We start from the raw sequence: 19,334 nt of genomic DNA, 5'->3' as shown, positions 1-19,334 counted from the left end.
GGAGATGCACTGTTTGTTCCCAGGTAAATCTTTTAAAATTCCAACTTTTATTGTACATGAAACCTCCCAGGCACTTATGATAAACTGATGCTTTCAAAATCTTCTATTATGTTGTCAAAAATGACAATGATAGCAAATTCTGCATCTATAGTAGTGCTCCCTACTTTATTGCTAGTAGAACAGCCAGACCAGAGCTGTAAATATTCTACTCCAATTTCCTCAGCCAACTGAAAAATGTTTATTTTCCTTCTTCTCCTAATGCCAACCCTTTTAATTTACTGTTTCCTTACTAAAAGGCTCCATGTTATACAAGTCTCGCACCAGCAACAGATACATGTAATGGATATTTGGCCTCCATCCTACGCATATTTCTGTTTTACAAAGAAAGCAGGAAGGTGGCTCTCCAGTTGCTGCTGAGGCTCCTAACTTGCTGTCTGTTCTTGTGTTTCACTACTAACAACTTACAGATGATCTACATAACCAGGGGGCTCCACAAAAACCACCTCTGAGCAGTGCTGTTTTTCAGCATGGAGATAAGAAAAGGATGGATATACAACAATACAGGAGAAAGATGTCTCAATAACTGAGTCCTGTCCAAAGTCGGTTTGACAAACTATAGACGTAGTCAAAGCTCTCTGAAGACACCTGGTGCTCCTTTTCTATCCTTTTCGGGATAGCATTGTGACCAGAGTTTGCCAGCTCATCCCATGGACTCCTGGGAAAATCACAGTTAGGACATACAGCACCACCACCAGTATCAAGGACAGTGCTTGTAAGTGAAGAAAAAAAGGCACCACAATGGTAGATAAAATGTTGCTGTTGCTTTGATCCTGCTCTTGTCCAAAGGAATCTGGAGCAACTTACCTAACCATAACTATCAGAAAAAAAAAGAGTTTTCTGTCCTCTTCTGCAGTAGGGAGATTTCTTTATGCATGAAATGGTTCATCTTATTTCCCTGGCAGTCCTGTGACACAGGCACTCAGATGACTCACTGGATATCAATTAGGACAGTACTATTTTTGATAAGACAACTGTGGTGCTTGAGCTCAATGGGTAGGAGGCTTGCCTTTGGTGTTGCTCACCTAATTTTGAAAAGAGTTTTCTACTTGAAGATGGGGACAAAAATATGCTTCAGTGATGGTAAAGCAGAACAATAGTGATGCTTTGCCCTCAGGTTAGCCTTGATACCGTCTCTAGTGACGCACCTGGTTTTCCCTAGGGCTCATAGTTTACAGAGGTGCACCAAACCAGCACGGCAAATGCATCCTTCACAAACACTGCACCTAAGCTGCCTTCCCTAGAAACAAAAGCACTTGGGGAGAATGGTACAGCCAGTTATCACCACAGCACAGCCTCAGGGAAGAGCTAGCACACATACCCAGCCGTGGAAGCCAGGAAGTGCTTCTGTTTCAGACATAGTCCTTGATGCCAGGAGATACCCTGCAGAGCCAACTGCTCTGCTTCTAACAAAAACCAGCACAGAATAGTAATGGAGATGCAATGACACTAGCTTTCATCCTGCTTCTCCCGCCCCTGCAACGGTATGAAACTTGACATTGCCTAACTTACTTGTTTCACGGGATGACTTTCTAGCCCACACTATGCTTTGTTGCCACAGTGCAACTGCTAGTGCCAATCAAGCTTACAAGTAATTATTTCTGTACTTACATATATGGATAGTTGTATGTGTTCTATATTGATAAATGAATCTTCGCATAAGCACATGATGGCAAAATTTACATATCTTGATAAATTCTGCCATCAAATTTTCTGTCCTATTTAAGAACTCCTTGAATTCCTCTAATAAGCAGAACCAAGGGTGACATTAAATCTTCAGTATTGTTAGGTCTCAAATACTCAAAATATCAATTCAGAATCAAACCACAGAGTTAAGAAAAAAAGCAAACCCTGGCTAGATATTCCATTTTCCTGATACTACTGTGGATGATTTCACCTTTGTAATCCTACTTCCTTTACATGTCTTCACTTTGGAAAAATTAGGATTTAAGTTGAGATGCTGTGAACAACTTTGGAGGACTTCAAACTACTCCATGGAAGGTATATTAAATGAACAAACACAGGGTATTCAAAGCAGACTGGAATAGACATTCAGGCAACCACCAATCACATTCTCTATTTACCTCACAAACATTAAAATGATGCAGACAGTAGTTAAGTTGAATTCTACATCCATTTCCACTTTCCAAAGAACTAGGAAGAAGGTAATCAATTCTTCTTACCAAGCAAGTGCACACTTCATATTATTAAAAACACAGAAAAATAATTAAAACAAATTACTCTTGATGCACCCCTACTTTTCCAGAAATCAATCCTCTTATCTTAAAAAAACCTGTCCATTTACGCCCACTTTGAACAGTGTGAAACCTTTATCTTCATTTTTTAAATGCACCATCATTAAAAGATTCTACCACAGTTTTTCAAATCCTGAACATGAAAGTTAACACTGTATGACAGCTGGTGTGTTCCAAACTCATCACATTTAGTGGTCTGTAACAGGGTAAATGACACAATTACCTGCTGTAATTACTGTTGCTGACAATATATTTTCCCTGGTGATTGGTCTGTGTGACTCAGAGCTGCTTATCTTTGTCAGTCCAGTCCAAATCTCCATTTCCATGTGACTTGGACATTAACTTAGGAAGTATTTACAAATTAGTTCCAATATCTGCCAAGACAGATATTTGGGATCGTATAAATTCATCTTTTATTGCATGATTAACCAGTCCAGCACTTTAATGTTATTTTGCATTAGAAAATAAGTATTCACAATGAAATTCTGTTCCCCATTTAAATCAAATGTTTGTTTCTTTTATTAATATATTGGAAGGGAAACACACTGAAACAGGTAAATAAAATGAAGGAATAAAATGCAAATAAGTACAATGGCATTTTCACAAATTGCTTATTCCCAAAGTAAAAGATGAGGTAAAAATATTAAGTGATAAAACATTAGGATACTTAATTCTCATTGCCTTCTTGTGACAATTTTATAAAACACCTACATAAGACAACAGTGCCTTTTGATTTAGAGCAGTGTGAGTTACAGGCTAATCAAGTTAGCTGACTGCAGGCATTTCCCTGGAATACCTTTCATTTTTTAAATATAAAATAGATACGATTCCTTGCAGCATTTCTCCTAAGAATATACTTAAGATGATGTGAAAAGATTGCAGCATATAACGACAGTAGGGAACAGATACAATCTTTTTAAGATGATTTGGAAACTTGTCAGAAAGAAAAAACACTCCTACAAGAACTCCTACAAACCTTTTAGGTAGAGCAGCCTCCTATTTTATTGCTAAGCTTCTTGACAGAGCTCTTGGTTCTCAAGAGAAACAACAAGATTTTCAAAGTTTTTTGTTATCTTATGTGGATGTTAATTTTTGCACATCTGATTACATAAATTGTAGTGGGGACTGATTTCAAGAAAGTAAGTTGATTACCATTTCTTAAATAATTTCTGTTTTCAGTTTTCTAGTTCAGTCTTGAAGATGTCTCAGAACCTTTAGTGTTTTCCCTAAAAAAAAAAAGACCAAAAAAACTCCCACAAGAAAGAACTGTTCTCTATATTGAGAATATCCTCAGGAAAAATACCAAGTGTCTTTTATAGACATGGTACTTTCAGAAACACTGCCTCACAATATCTATCTTGACTAGCAGAAATGAAATTTCACCCAGGAACCTCAGAATTCTGTTGAACAGGAGCACAGCTTAGAGAGCGATGCTTCCCTCAGTATAATTGGACTTTTCAAATTAATGACGATGATTTGGCCAATCTTCCTGGGGCACCAGTAGAACAAAACCCCAAGGATGGGTTCCAATATATATTCTCAGTAGGTGGTATTTGTTCCTTCTTGTTGGCAATCTCTTTCCGACTGCCGCAGAGAGGTCCTGCTGATCACTCTGTCTTCCTTGTTCATTTAGGTGAACTGGCAAACACAGACTGAGCAAATTTTGCAACTGAAACTAGTTCTAGACAGAATCAGAAGGGCAGAAAAAGTGCCATTTTAGCTTCCATGTTACGCATTCATGCAGGACCAGCCACAGCCTGGCTGCAGAATCATCAGCAGATTTCAGCGTGAATCAGAAGTTACATGCAGAACTAAAAATGTAAGTCTTTCTTTGGGATTGCGCATAGGAACATAGATACTGGATGAGTCAGTGAAGTGGACAAACCCAATATGTTTCCTTTGTGCACCAACGCATTTCAGTGTACATTTCAGCATAATTTCATGTGCAAAGGACTAGCAAGGACACAACCTGTGCTCTGGTTGAGGGGTCTGTACCACAAGTAAGGCTGCTACTGGATAAGAGGGTTGTAACCCAAAAAGCTATTTCTGAATTATTCTGGCTGAGGAAATTAATTTCTAATTTGAAGAAGCAGTTTGATGCAATGAAGTACATCTGTTTTAGTAAGTCAAGAATCGTCAGTCCAAAAGACTGACAAAAGGGAGTAATATTGATATAGGTTAATTGCAGAGACAAACCTAGGAAGGATTTGTCAAAGAAGATGGCAAATACTGAATTATAATGACTGACAGTATAAAATATGAGTTAAGGAAACAGTCTGCCATTTAGCATAAAGCAATTTAATGTCTTCTAAACATTTCCTGAAAAACAAAGGACACTTTAAGTTGCTTCAGGAGCCACTGATTACTGGACATGCCATGTAGCATGCAGTGGGAATCAAATTATAAAGAATTAAGAGTTTCTGTGCTCACAGACTGTCTAAACAGAAATAACACAGGGATTCATATTTTTCCAAACAGGAAACATCCATATTCATTCAAAGAAAAAACTTGCAGCCCTAATATTAAAAAGAAAAGACTTCTGAAGCCCTGGACAAAGTTAAAAAAATGCTGCGTCTCCTCTTACGAGTCTAGACAGACCATTACCTTTCTTACCCTCTGCCTTTTCTTAACAACTGCGCTATCTTAAGATTGGAAATATTATTCAACTGTAGAATGCCAGCAGACTGACAGACATTATACCCATATACTGCCAGCCTCAAAACCTGGCTAATTTATACCATGGCTATAGTCACCTTGATTTTACCGTGAATGTTTAGAAAACTGCTGACATCAATATAGCATGACCACACAACCTTAAATAACTCCACTGTTCTTTTCTTTAAAAACTGTCTTGCTTCACACAGTAGCTCCAGTCTCTCACTGACCTTGGCTGGAGTCCCTCTGAGAGCAGGCTATGCTCTCCCAGCAAGAGGCAATCACCAGCTGGCTCAGACATGATAGATGTGAGCTATCCAACTCCCTTCACTTCTGGCTCACTCGATGAGACAGCAGCAGATTCCCATCTCCCGAGCCAGAAAGATCCTTACAACTACAAAGAAACTGTCCTCATGGCTACCTACTGTGTTTCCTGATCTTTGCAGTCTATCTTTCACAGTCTGTGATCATCCACAGAAGGATGGGCCGGGGGGGTCCAGCTGTGAAAGGATGTCATGTTGTGGTTAATTAATACCAGCCATCCTCTCGCAACCATCATTCTAATTCCCACAGTCTACAACTACCATCCAGTACTTGGATGAACAGATGAAGAAGTTTTGACTAGACAATACCCCAGGCACCCTTCAGTCTCTTGTATATAAACTTTTCTAAAGAAAAACTGCAGATGTTTAGTTGCTGTTAATTCTGGGTGCAACTCGGCTCCAGATTAAGGTATTTACATTCAGGTGTCTGTGTGCGCTTTATTAGGCAGGATTCCACTCCATAAACACACACCTAGCTAAAAAGTCACATCTGACTTGGCACCCCATGGGTATCCAAGACATGAGCAAAGGTTGTAATACATGGCTCCACAGGAAGACTGTAACAGCAGTTGGAGAGCAAGTAGGACACACCACAGCACCAAAAAATGCACTAGATCTATAACTGGGCAACCAAATCTTGCTATAAACATCTAAGTTTCTATTTCAGTCAGTGTAACCTACAAAACTCAACAAGTGTAAAATAGACAGGGGATTGAGTTGCCCACAGACAAGGGGCTCAAACACATCAAAAGACGTCACTTACTCTGCTCGCATCCAGCTGTCACTCAAAAGCACAAGACCTACAAGGTATGCCTTGTATTTATCTACTAAGCCTTGATGATGACTGCCTAGAACATGTAAATAGACAACTGAGTTGGGTCCAGCTGAATTCTGGATTACAACGTGAGTTTAGATGAAGACATCTACATTTGGGTGTCTTAGCGGCAAACTGAATTCTACCTCTTGTGTCAACTTCAGTAAAATTCTAACAGGAAGAGTCAATGTAATTAGCTATGGAAATGAATAATTCATGCAGTGCTGTATGGTTTGTTAGATTGTCTATTTTTATAATATCCTCTGTTAATTTTCCTATACCCTTACATCTCTAATTTTCAATCATATTGTACTGGCACAGAACATAACTGTATTGCAGAAGCTGTCAAGGGACACTGGGTGCTTGGGAGCTCCAGAGGACACTGGAGGCCTGTCATAATACTGTGAGATAAGTATTAAGCAATGTTAAAATTTGAAACCATTGTAATTTCAGAATTTTTACATGAAAGAAAGATCTCACAGGAGGGGATGTGGAGAGGGAGGTGCTGATCTCTCCTCCCTGGTATCCAGCTTCAGGATGACTGGGAATGGTTCAAAACTGCACCAGGGGAGGTTCAGACTGGACATTAAGAAGCATTTCTTTACTAAGAGGGTGGCCAAACACTGGAAGAAGCTTCCTAGAGAGGTGGTCAATGACCCAAGCCTGTCAGTGTTTAAAAGGTATTTGGACAGTGTCCTTAACGCATGCTTTAACTTTTGGTCAGCACCAAATTGGTCAGACAGTTGGACTAGATGATCATTGTAGGTCCCTTCCAACTGAAATTATTCTATTCTATTCTATTCTATTCCATTCCATTCCCTCTTTCCTGAGTTCCTGTTTCAAACTGAGTATATTCTCAAGTTGATACCCGTACCTCCTTTCATATATTGAAAAATTCCTCATCACTCTAAGAATGCAAAATATATGCCTTATAAAACAAAATAATCATTTTCTTTCTATGCAGACACATAATGTCTGCAGAAAGACAGATTTTCAACAGTATACAAAATCTGTAAAATGCAAAATAGTTAGAGACTTGCTTTTGATATAACTTTTACCACCTTCTATTCCTAAAACCAATATGGAATCCAGCTCTATAATGCATTGATAGATTGATAAGCACACATAGACATACACCAAATACACATATACTTGGTAAAAGAATTATTTATGTAAAAGAATTAAGCATCCAGTACTGAAGATCATACATTTGTACCTTTGTCAAGGGAATACATTTTCTGTTTATCAACTTAAATCATATTCTACCAAAGATCCTTTAAAAATGTGTTAGATTTTGATCAGCTGAGAAATCAATCCTGCTGTAATTGCATAGCCAGATGAACAGTTGTTAGGAACTGGGTCAGTAACCAAGGATGAATGGGAACTAAAAAGTATCCTCTATGAAGTTAATAAAAAAAAAGGTCTTATTCTAAGTTTAAACCAAACTAAGCTGTCAATGGTAACCTGATTCAATCCAAATAAAGCATAAATGAGTTCCCTTGCATAAGATATAGTAGATATATGAAAATGAGTTGTGTTATCTTAGTAATGTGGTAGCATAGCAACAAGCTCAGTCTGAATGATCATTCCTTTATTAGCTTTGTGAATTATCTTACAGCTAGAAAGTGGATATTGGAGAGGATTTATCCTGAAAGAGGATTGAGAGCCTCACGTAGGCTGACATTCTATAAAGCAGAATGGAAACTGGGCCAAGTAATGGAAATCAGAATCAAACAGGGTTTGAGTTCAAAATGCTCTGTGCATATAAGCTGACTTCTAGAGTGTTTATTACTAACAGCAACTCTGACAGTATAGCTGGACACCATCGCCTCAGTGGAGTCTGGGTTACACTGTGTGATAATGCATGTGCATGCACGTTACTTCTAATTTAATTGGTGGGGGGAGGGTGGGGGAGATCACCAAAATCAGAGATGGAAAAGACAGATGGTTCATCTTGCCCACATCATTATAAATCCAGAACTGCATGTTTTCTCTGGTGGTTTGCTGACTAAAACACCTCCTTACTCAAGCCATAGTATGTCACGCCAGTGATGTTGCAACAGCCCCTGTCAGTGTGCCTGTTTATTGCTCTGTCCCTTGCACCATACTGTGCAATTATTCTGTCTTTATTTAAGCACAGACAATGAGCTCAGCTGTTGTACAAACTGTAGAACTCAAGGAAAACTTGAAATGTTGCTGAATTCATTAAAATAAGTCAAAGGAAATAAACAGGAAGAAATCAGCTTTTTTATTGTGATCGTATCTCACATTACTGTATTTTCAAGTAACAAAGCTGGTATATTATAAGCATATGACTAATTTGAGGTCACAGACTTTTTTTTAACTTCTTTGCAGCAGTGAAGGGTAAAGGGCATACAGCAGTGCTGAATAAAGTTGTATCTTGTGGCCATATTTAGTCACTTATTATAATATGGCCTCATTTACCAAGGTACTAAGCACTATCAGCTCTTATTATCTTTGGGATGACTTGTGGATGTTCTTGTGTGTCTTGTGTGTCAATTTTATATTGTTAATTAACTGAGAACAAGCGTGCAGCTTTAAACACAGAAGCCAAATGATTTCATTCAACTCTGGATTACATCAGCCTTACAGTTGCTTTCCTCCATGGAAACCCAGTCAACTATACCCATCTTAGAAGAGGTTGGTTGATAAAACATAGCCCAGATTTCTCGCCATGTAAGCTAGATTTTATTCCTCATTTTAAATAATGACAGACATTTCTTTTCAGTTCTCAGAACTCATTTGTGGGAATTGAAATGAACAGTTGGAACAAAAATAACTAGTAATAAATGATATTGTAAAATACCCACACTTGACAGCTGGCTGGAGTCTCTCTCCTACCAATGTATACTGGTGCAAACCCATTTCCACCCCCACATCAGAAATCATCAATGAATTTTTCCTGAATTCCTGGAAAGAATGTATTGCAAGTCTGGAATTTTACCTGGCCTGTGCCCTAGGGATTAAAGATGGATTTTTCCTTCAGCATCCTCACAAGCAATTCAACAAAACTTTTTTCGCAAGTATCCCTGCCATCAAATGTCACTTATCTGCACAGTGTAGGAAAAAGAGATTTCACAGACTGTTGATGTCCCAAACAATTGACGGATTTACAAGCCAAAAATAAACCAGTGAAATCTGCATGGAAGCCCACAGGCAGATGCACTTTTATGAACTTGAATTTCTAGGTGCCAAGAGGAATCATTCATCCAAAGTGTGTCAGAGTGCTATGGTAATAAAAAAAATATGTGACAGGGAGCGTATTCCCCCCTCAAAAACAGCTGTATCTCGCAAGAAGCACAGGGTAACTGGGAAGCTAACAAAACCCCTGATAACCTAGGGATCTGAATCATAAACCGTATTGAGCTGTGTTATTTCAACTAAATCGCAGGTCCCTGTTACTGGCATCTCAAGTCCATTGAGGTACCAGACTGGTCATTCCCACAGTGGGGGGCATCTACACTGGGGGAATAAGGATGGGCTGCGTTAGCATTGCAAAGATGCTGCCTCTGTTTGCTCATAAGAATCCCCAGAAAACTTACATTGCAAACAAAGCACTAATGAAGGAAAAGGAGGCAAGATCCAACCTTTGGTTGTACATTACACACAAAAAAAACCCCAGGTGTGAGTTTATTTCCTGGATGATAGGATAGTCAAAACTGGCAGATATAAAGCAGATTTTTTTATCAGATGTGTGCAAATAATACTGAGACTTCCAAAGACAGGGGGAGAAGAGAAGAGATAGAAGTCTCTAAAGCTAACTTCAGCTTCTCCTGAGGACTATACCTTCACTTATAACACTTCATGTTCAAAAGCAGTGGAGGAAGTTTGGCAGTTCTAAAAGAAAAGCGCCTCCCACCCTCTAGAGATCATGATTAGCCCATCATCTTCTGACTCTGCACCACCATGGAGACAGAAGCATTTCAGAGATGTTTCTTTAAAATCCTTCTTCATACACACACACAGAAACACACGTTGAAAAACCCCACCATGTACTAATGTTTGGCAATGTACCAAACCAACAGATATCTTTCTAAAGTGGGAACATCACCAGTGGCATTAGCTGAAATTCAAGCAGATGTGTAGATTGTTTATAAGCCACAGCTATCTACAAGAATGGAATCAAACAGGAGGGCTTTGGAAGGAGACAAGTTTGATTGCTGTGGGCAAAGCAAATGTACGATAAATCCCAATGGTGTGGCCTATCGGAAAACCAAAGTGAGAAAACATTAATGGCTGCAGGGGAAGAAAAGCATAAAGATAGGCGAGAAAGCACCAGATGCATGAGCTCCGAATGGGGAAAATGCGACAATCTGTCTTCTATGTTTGAGGTGAATTTGTTTCAGTCATCCCACAATATTACTAAAGAGCAAAAAATACAGGTCAGATGTGGTAAACTAATGTCAAAAAAGCACTGGCCACTGATCTGCAGTGGTGTAGACCTTTCCCCTATATTTTTATCTTTACTATTGAAACTTCTGAAGTAATTGTAATTAGCATTATTGTTATCATAATTCCTACTTTTTGCACATTCATCATCATTATGAAGCTAAATGTGTAGTTTTCTCCTTAAATCTTTCCCATATGTCAAGTCAATCTCCCCAGACCCTTAATTATTTTAATGTTGGTCTTGGAATTCCTTCCAATTTGCAACAGATTTGTGATTTAATTTGATTTGAAAAATATGCAGAGCTGCCAATATTCCAAAGAATTAACATTTCAGGTGTCACTCAACTTGCTACTGCCATGCTTCTTGGCAATTTATGTGGAAACAATTACTAGACTTCAGTTTACTGTGAAAGGCTATTGCAGGAAAAAAAATTAAATGCTGCTGAATGTATTGACACTGTTTTCAGGAAAAAGTTGCTAGTAAAGTCTCTGAGCCTCATAAAGACTTAGATAAGCTGGGATGGAGGAGGAGGGAGGCCTAGCAAGATCCAGCTGGACACACTGAGTTAAGGTCCAGTGAGTTCAACACTTCTTCTGTTGTTTTGAGTAGGCCTTCCATATGGCAAAGTCAAAAAGCCTGAAGATCAAAGCTATCCATCTATTCCACCCAGTCCTTTTATTTCTAAATAAGTACTTCATCCCTTCCATCTATTTAGACCCTGAAGATTTAGACCTGACAAATGTTCCCACCACAGTCATGGTATGTCATAAAAGATCCTTCACAATTTTCTTTAGAGGTGAGAAAATAAACCCAGGAGCACCAACACAATGGTACCAGGTACGTTAATGGCCTCACAGACTTAGAATCTCCACCAATTTTGCCATCTCCTTTGGCTTCTAAGCTACTTCTTTTTAAAAGCAAGCAGTGGCAAGAAATCAGCATGACTTGACTCAAGCGAAATGAAAAGGAAAGACAAAATCATCTGGAATGGATTTAGCAAAATGGTTATGAAAAAAAGTTACAAGGTCTGCACGCATTTAAAGCATGTATGTGAGCATCTCGCTCCGCAGGTGGGAGCCGTCCCACACCGCTCAGCACTGCTGTGGGAATGGAAGTTGCTACTCCCGTGGCCAGACACCATGCTTGGAAGAAGTAGGCCACCATTTGCAACATGCCTGATATGTTTTTAATAATTAATTAGTCAAGAATTCACATGTATTTCCTGCCAAAGTACACTGCAATTGTAAAACATTGCTGGTGTCAAGGTACAAAGTTGCAGATCCTTCACTCTTAACAAAACAGAAAACCAAAGAAACAAACAAAAAAGCAACATGTAATAGATAATTTACTAAGCCCCAGAGAAGACAGCAAGTACAAACATTAATTTGAAGTCTGATTTATATACTAACACAATCTATACTTCATATGTCTGTCTTACATTCATTCATTTATCATCTTACCCAGACAACACATACAGGGAGAGTCAACTGAAGATTCTATCCTAGGGTACTCATGGAGAGCCCCAACACCTCCCTCTCCAGTACCACAAAGTGTGAAACATGAAAAACAGCCCCCACGGAGGAATTCTCTGGGAGGTGAACATCAGCCACATTACCTTCCCCACATGACTCCCACCCACAGAGGCCGAGCACACCACCACCAGCACTTCCATCAGAGTCACTTCCCTCTTTCATCCTGACTGGAAAGGGGGAAAAAAAAAAATAAAAGAAAAAGGGATGGTGGCCCATGAGACTGCACAGAAACAGAGCCTTAAAAAATCATCTGATGCTCAGAAAATACAGGGCTTCCCCAGGCCACAGCATGCATCTTCCTCTGTCTTAATAAGATCCAGGGAAGAGGCACTAAGTCTCACAGGGTCTCTCTTCTGTTTTATTTTTGATGGGTTACTTAAGATAGGTGAGTGGTCCCAAGGCAGGAAACTAAAGACATCTGTTCAGACTAAACATGATTAACCATCCACTGTGACGAGTCAGAACTCCTCACTGTTAGAACCGAGCGTGAAAAAGAGAGGGCCCTCATCTCTCATTTCCTAACTTCTCCCTTTTCCATTAAAAAGCTAATAATAATAAATGGTGCAGGAAAGGATATGTATTGAGTTGCTCAGAGCACTGCTACCAGCTGTGGATTACATAGCAGTCTGAAAGACTGGAGGTGACACTGGATGCATCTTTGTTTCTAGAAGGAAAACTTTCTTTTTTCCAGCCTAGAAAACCGCCCATGCATTTTTGTAATCCCAGGAAGAGTAGGGATGTGTTACTATTCCAGAAAAATACTAAGGTATTCAGATTTAATCATATCTAACAGTGATGGTGCAGCATATTGCTAGGCACATAAAACTACCCCAGCAGAGACTCATGCCATTTTCTGCCTGCCTTCCCCCAGCGCAACACCATTACATTTCAGGTCCTGTGAAGCAAAGTGGAAAGGGAATGAGATTATACCAATGTAGGGAAAGCACAGTAGCCCAGGGCATATTTTTAATACCTTTAATTTACAGTTTGTGCACCCATTTGGCATATCAGTGCAGCTTAGGACTCATCTCCTCTTCTCATAGCTATGATTGATTTCTGAACATAAAATCAGTCATGAACAACAGATTTCTGTGTAAATACGGTTGTGACTAACTCAATCTAACCCTGCAAATCTCACTTCCAAGATGAATACATATAACAAAATCTGAAATTGATGTCTTCATTACATCCTTTGTTGTGAAAATCAAAATGTAATTCAGATCCATTGTAAAACTTGCAATAAATATGCCAGTAAAAAAGAGACTGGAGCTGTTTTGGAAGCAGCTATACGCTGTCTAAATCAGTCTTTTGTGCCCAGGACTCTGACTGAGATAGATAGTGCAGATTTCTTTTCAAATGTCTCATACAGGAGAAAAACCCTGCAATGTCACTGATTTTATGTCTCTTTTCCATTTTGATCAATGACTGCTAAATTATATATGTGTGCATAGAACAGAACACTAAGACAATTTACGTTTGTCTGTCGCCAAGCTGCATGGACATCACTCACATCATAACCTGCCTAATCAAGGTTCAGGTATAATTTTTCAATATCTCCTTCCCGTGCTTCAGCTATCCTGTGCAAACAATGACATATTAATGCCAAGCTACAGAACATTTTCTCCCTGCTTAGTAGCATTCCCAACGATGTACTACCAGATTTTCTGGTCCAGTTTACAGTAAGTCAGCTATTTTATGCACAGCTACAGTTCCATAACTGGATTCGATTACACAGCATTACAAGGAATAGTGTGACCTGAAATATATTTTTAAGAAATTAACATTTAGTAACACACAGGGTCAGTTGTTGCTTGTTTGCCCTATTCTTGTTATTCCTGAACTGGATTAAAAATCTGCTTCCTCTTCAGTTTCATTGGTATTTCAGCCGACAAGTTAAACTCAGAATTGCCAATGAGGGAAATACAGACTTGCCAACAACTTTAAAATCTGCACAAGGCAAAAGAGGGTTGAATGACTGAATTTAGTTGCAAACATTGGCAAAAACCAAAGTGCATCAGCCTGTCTGTACACGAGTACTGAGAGATTTGAACAGAATTGCATACTTCGCAACCACACCAACATAAGTCCAGGAGACTTTGGTGGGTTTTGTAGTATGCTTGCAGTACCAAGGTGCCCCTAAAATACTCATGATTGCCTTTGTGCACAAGAGATGTCTGTGTGAGGCTTCTGCGGCAGGGCTCTGAGGAGTTGGCAAGAGGCACCCTTATAACACCCTTCTGCAGTAGCTGAGAACTGATGCTATCAAAGCTGATGCTTCCAGCTATCTCAAGGGAAATAAAAAAGAGTGATGCAAAAGTTAGGTCCTAAAATACCCACTTTTTGCATGAATTACATAAACCAGAGACTATCCAATGGTATGAACATAAACATATTTTGCATATCAGTCTTTTATTTGGTTTTAAAATACCATTTCATTCAGAGACATCTTTCCCACTTTTCATTTTTGCCAGCTGTAAACACCTGGTTTTCGTACAGGCTATGGAATGCATCAACTATTCTGTGCAGCTTCTACAACAAATCTGATTATTAGAACAAAAAAGAAAAATAGAAAACCCAGAAAATTCTGTTAAGGACAGTGCACAGCCTTATTTTCACAGACATGCCAAGTTAAACAGGGTACTCTTCACAAAACCTTTTAAAAATATCTCCTTAATTTGCAGAGCTCTGCTTCTTTGGTCTATCATGATTGCTTTTCTCCTTACTTTCCTGCTTTTCTGCCAGATAAAAAGGCTTGGTTTATGCCCTTAGCTTCAAGAACTAGCGCTGTCATGACAAGAAAATTGAGCTTAAGCAAAATAATTCCCAGCTGCAGCGAATGGGCTGTGAGCTCATGACACACAGTGAGGTGTGCTGGGAATGGACAAGTTGGTATCTTGATTCTCAAAGTGCAAAGATTTCTACTTGCTGCTTTCTACAGTCATGAAATTGATGGACAATAGAGCAAATGCAAGGTTGGCTGAGACAGGTTGAGATCCCTAACACACTTTACTAGCTTGATTCTCTAAACAAAACATATCTGGAAAATGCTTTTCCTTTTCAAGTCCTAGATATCATTTGTTTAGTTGAATGTCATTAAGGCTCCGCTTAAATTAAAAACAAACAAACAAACAAACCAAAGAAAGAAAATAAAGGGAAGTATAATGAGTTTTTCTTGTAAACTACTTGCTTTAAAATACTGCAGTATGCTGTAAAAGAAAATCATGCTTATGAAAAGTCAGCTATACCCAAGCATAACAGCCTAGGCTAAACCTGTTGGTCTGTCTGCAGGATAGCCAAGTACTGTCATTAGCATCACAAACTCTTTCCCACTGTTATTTTGCACTTAACATACACATCTTTCAGCAATGTCTTGTAAACATGGTCTGTATTTCTACTGCACCAAGCTTTTAATGGTTCTCAGAACAGAGTAAGTTTCTTCGGGAGAGACAACGCCAAGCAATTTAGTAGTTTAAAACTTCCACAGACTCCATGTTAAAGCCACAGCAACATACCCTCCCTGCTTGTGTTCACGTTACCTCTAAGATTTATAACTGGGCAAATGAATGCACATGAAAGTCTCTTAATAGATGGTAAAACAAGCAAAGAGCAACGAATATGCTGATGGTTGAAAAACACCTAGCAGTCTCATGTATAGATATAGAAACTTGTCACCTGCTTTAATACAGTACTATAATGTAAATGCTTTCAATGTCACTCATATAGACTAAAACAAGCACAAAATGTCATTTACTGATCAAAGCACATTACTTTAAATGTATCCTGTGTTTCCTGCAATTTTAAAAATGTAATTAACCTTTCACTCACTGGTTGTTTAGTGGAAATGTCATGCAAGGGTCTCATAAGTCTACATACTTCAATAACTGACCAGTGCCTCCACCAGAGGTGCTCACACTAGCTGTGGAAGCAGAAAAAAATAATGCAGTTATTTTGTGAGATATACACTTAAAGATGTTAGGTTGCCATTTAGGGAAATTCTACCGCCCTACAGGCACTACATTCTCCTGGTTGCCCCTCAGTATCCAAAATTCCCTATAATTTAACTCCAGGAAGAACTCCAGGTCCCAAATGACAGCGAGTGCCATTGCTCAGACATACAGAGAGTCACTGTGTGACTTATAGTTCATCTGGCCCAGCGCATCTTAAGATTTGAAATATTAAAAAACTATTTCATCTGCTTCACTTTCTTTTGCATTAACTCTTTCCAGCTTCATGAAGGGAAAGGTGGAAAAGAAATCATTCATTTTTTCACCCAACAGGCTGATTTTGGAGGAAACTATTATTTATAAATGTGGAGATAAACTCAGTTCGAAATGCGAGATCTACAATGGAATTCCAGCAAGTTTTACACCAGTTTGACTGTCCAGAGCTCTTGTACTACACTGAATTTCACAACAGGACGTTTCAGCAAATATGAGGAACACTATGTGCAGAGTACCGAGAAAAACCTTTACTATATTTATAGGCACCAAATGCCCCTGTGAAGCTGTTTGCGACGGGTTTACCATTTGCAGAGTTCAATCAGAACAGCAAGTTAAGGGAAACAAAGCAGAAAAAGTATCACAGTGATTTAGACAAAACCAGTCCTAAAATAATCCCAACATTCATGCTCAGTAGGTAGTGAAACAATTGTTTTACCCAGCTAAGAGAGTGATCAGAAACATACTGGTTGCTTCAGAAAGGACCTGCTGCAAGTAGAGTATAAGTTGGTTCTTCAAGAACCAGGCTTACTGCAGTAAAATGGTGCTTGCCAGTGTTTGTGAAAGGAATGGCAAATACAGGTAAGACAGTTCACACAAAAATCACACATTTGTGGTTTAAAAATTATTTTCCTGAGTGCTGTGCATGTTTGGGCAAGAAAATTGTGCCAGTTTATGAAGAAGCTGTTTCTGTACCAAGACATATCATTGATGCTCAAAAATGCCAAGACGTAACAGACAGAATTAAGTAAATTTAGAAATGAATTCAACAGTGCTATCTAAACATCATGAATACTCTCATCCATTTATAGCCAGCTTTACCGTTAGATAATATGAACTCCAAGAAAGTTTTAGTGAACAAATATATCCTCTTATAAAAAGAGCTAATGTGTTCCCCTGTGCACACAAAATACTGGTACTATTTTGTTCACACACATTTTTCTTCACTGAGAGAATATTGCACATCTTTGAATCATATTTGCTTTATCTCTCTAGTAGGAAAAAACACATTCCTCCCAGGAACACTTACAGTCAGCCTGGCTCTGATAAGGAAGGCTGTTTGAAATGTTCAATGTTCATTCCATAACCCTAAAATACCTTGCAATAAAAAGAAGACTAGAAGACAGAAAGTCAGTATGAACCCAGCATCTCCTCTAGAGCATCCACTGGCAGTAGAGCAAAAGGGGAAGATACAGGGGTAAGACTGACTGTGTTGCCCACTGGCTCAAGGCAGGCAGAGCTCTCACCCTCTCAGGTCGGGATTCAGCTGGGGAACCTCCCCAACTCAGGAGAATTCAAAATGAGGAAACAGACGCTTCTAATACACAGCAAATTTAACTCCATCAGAAGTTTGCAGAGAAGTTGTTACAGCCCAAGTGAAGTTGTACTGGTGTGCCACATGGAAACCAGGTAACCCATAACACTATTTTTGCTCTCTTATTTTTCCTGTCAGCTTCCTGCCTTCACCTTTTCTTTCAGCACCTAAAGCTATGCAGACCTATAAAATGACCCAGACTGCCTTACAATTTCAGGCAAACAATACAACATACACATAAACTCTAAAATGCATCAGCTTTCCTGCACTGTATCCTTGGAATTATTTTGCTGGTTTATTCTGTTTAACATTTCATGTAGACATTTTGTGACTCTAATGAAAATTAACTTAGGAAGAATCATAACAGTGCTCCTAAATACTGTCATCCTGTTATTTCGTTTCATGAATATACAGCTCTTACCTGTACATGAATAATCATCAATGCGTATAAATCCCGTTTTGCAGATGCACATAAAGGATCCCGGTGTGTTTACGCACATGGTATTCTCACGACAGTAGTGTCGTCCTTCAGCACACTCATCGATGTCTGTGAACAAGGCAAAGAGGAACACAAGTCAAACTCAGTGGTGCTCTTTACAATCTCTCGATACACCTCTATTCACTTTCATCACTAGAGGGGTTAGACTAAGAAGTTACTTGAGCAGCAATGTACTTTGGAATGATTTTTGGCTTTCTCCTTTAAAACAACTGCTTGAAGTGTTCAAACGAGAGAAGCAGCATGAGCCTTCTGTGAACAGCTGTTAGTGCAGTGACAAAGAAGATTACATCGGCTTACATCTTTCCATTTGAAGTGCCTATGTTGGTATTCCTATGACTTAAATAAAAGCAAAAAAACCCACAACCAAACTGGGGTCCCATACAGCAGACCAACTGCTTCAGGACTGCAATGTCATCCTTCGCTGTACCTGTACAGTCACTGCAGTCATCAGTACGTAAACACATTACTATATGTATACTATATGACTTTGATCTAGCAGGTCTTGTCATTTGGGAAAGATCTGAAAAGACACCAGAACTTATTAGAAGTTTCCAATCAGTAATTTTAATATATATAAATACATATATCACAGATAATAATAATATCCGCATTTATACATATCTACATACATACGTATATAGATACATATACACACACTGTATCTGAAAGGAGCCTGAAAGAATCTGATTTATATAAACACCTTCTCTGATAGAAAAAGCTGCACCTTGGTAAAATACTTGTTGGGGTGGAGTATCTGCTGTAGGATTAAGTTCTGGAGCAAACTCTGGGCATAAATCACTCTAGGCATGGACTTCAGGACCTGATCGGTTTTGGGAATCCATTGGGCTTCAAAATGGGGCGTATTTCTTGTAGCAGGTTATGCTACAGTGGTAAGACAGAGGAAGCACTTCTGCACACAATTATTATGCTGTAAAGAAGAAAAGCTATATTAATTTGGAAGCAATTAGTAGCACGCTGTTCCTATAATACTAATGATAAAGAGAGCATTACTGAGATGCTCTGTACGTGGTTATATTGTCATGCAATGTGTCACTGAACCTGCTACAAAAGTACGTTAAAAATCAAAGCTGTGGATTGTTGGCTTATTTTTTTTCCTGCTCATCAGTTTTGATTTCCTCCCTGTTTTCATTGATGTTTACAGCTCTCAGAGTTGAAAATAAAATCTCTAGTTGGAAAACAGTGTTGTATTCCAAAAACTTGTCCAGAGTTTGACGATAGTTCAAAACAATAGACTG

General features: G+C 38.9%; 1 protein-coding gene across 1 annotated transcript in view; it reads right to left on the bottom strand.

The window, feature by feature from the left end:
- The window catches only part of NELL2 (neural EGFL like 2), a 151,375-nt gene that overhangs the window by 49,293 nt on the left and 82,748 nt on the right, over positions 1-19,334 (bottom strand). The window contains exon 15 of the mRNA XM_014963337.1: positions 18,001-18,126. Coding sequence (XP_014818823.1) covers positions 18,001-18,126 — 126 coding nt within the window. The remainder of the gene's footprint in view (positions 1-18,000; positions 18,127-19,334) is intronic.

This window comes from Calidris pugnax, unplaced genomic scaffold (assembly GCF_001431845.1).
Source record: "Calidris pugnax isolate Ruff unplaced genomic scaffold, ASM143184v1 scaffold44, whole genome shotgun sequence".
NCBI lineage: Eukaryota > Metazoa > Chordata > Aves > Charadriiformes > Scolopacidae > Calidris > Calidris pugnax.
The sequence above is the reverse complement of the archived record's forward strand: the minus strand, read 5'-3'. Positions and strand labels throughout refer to the sequence as shown.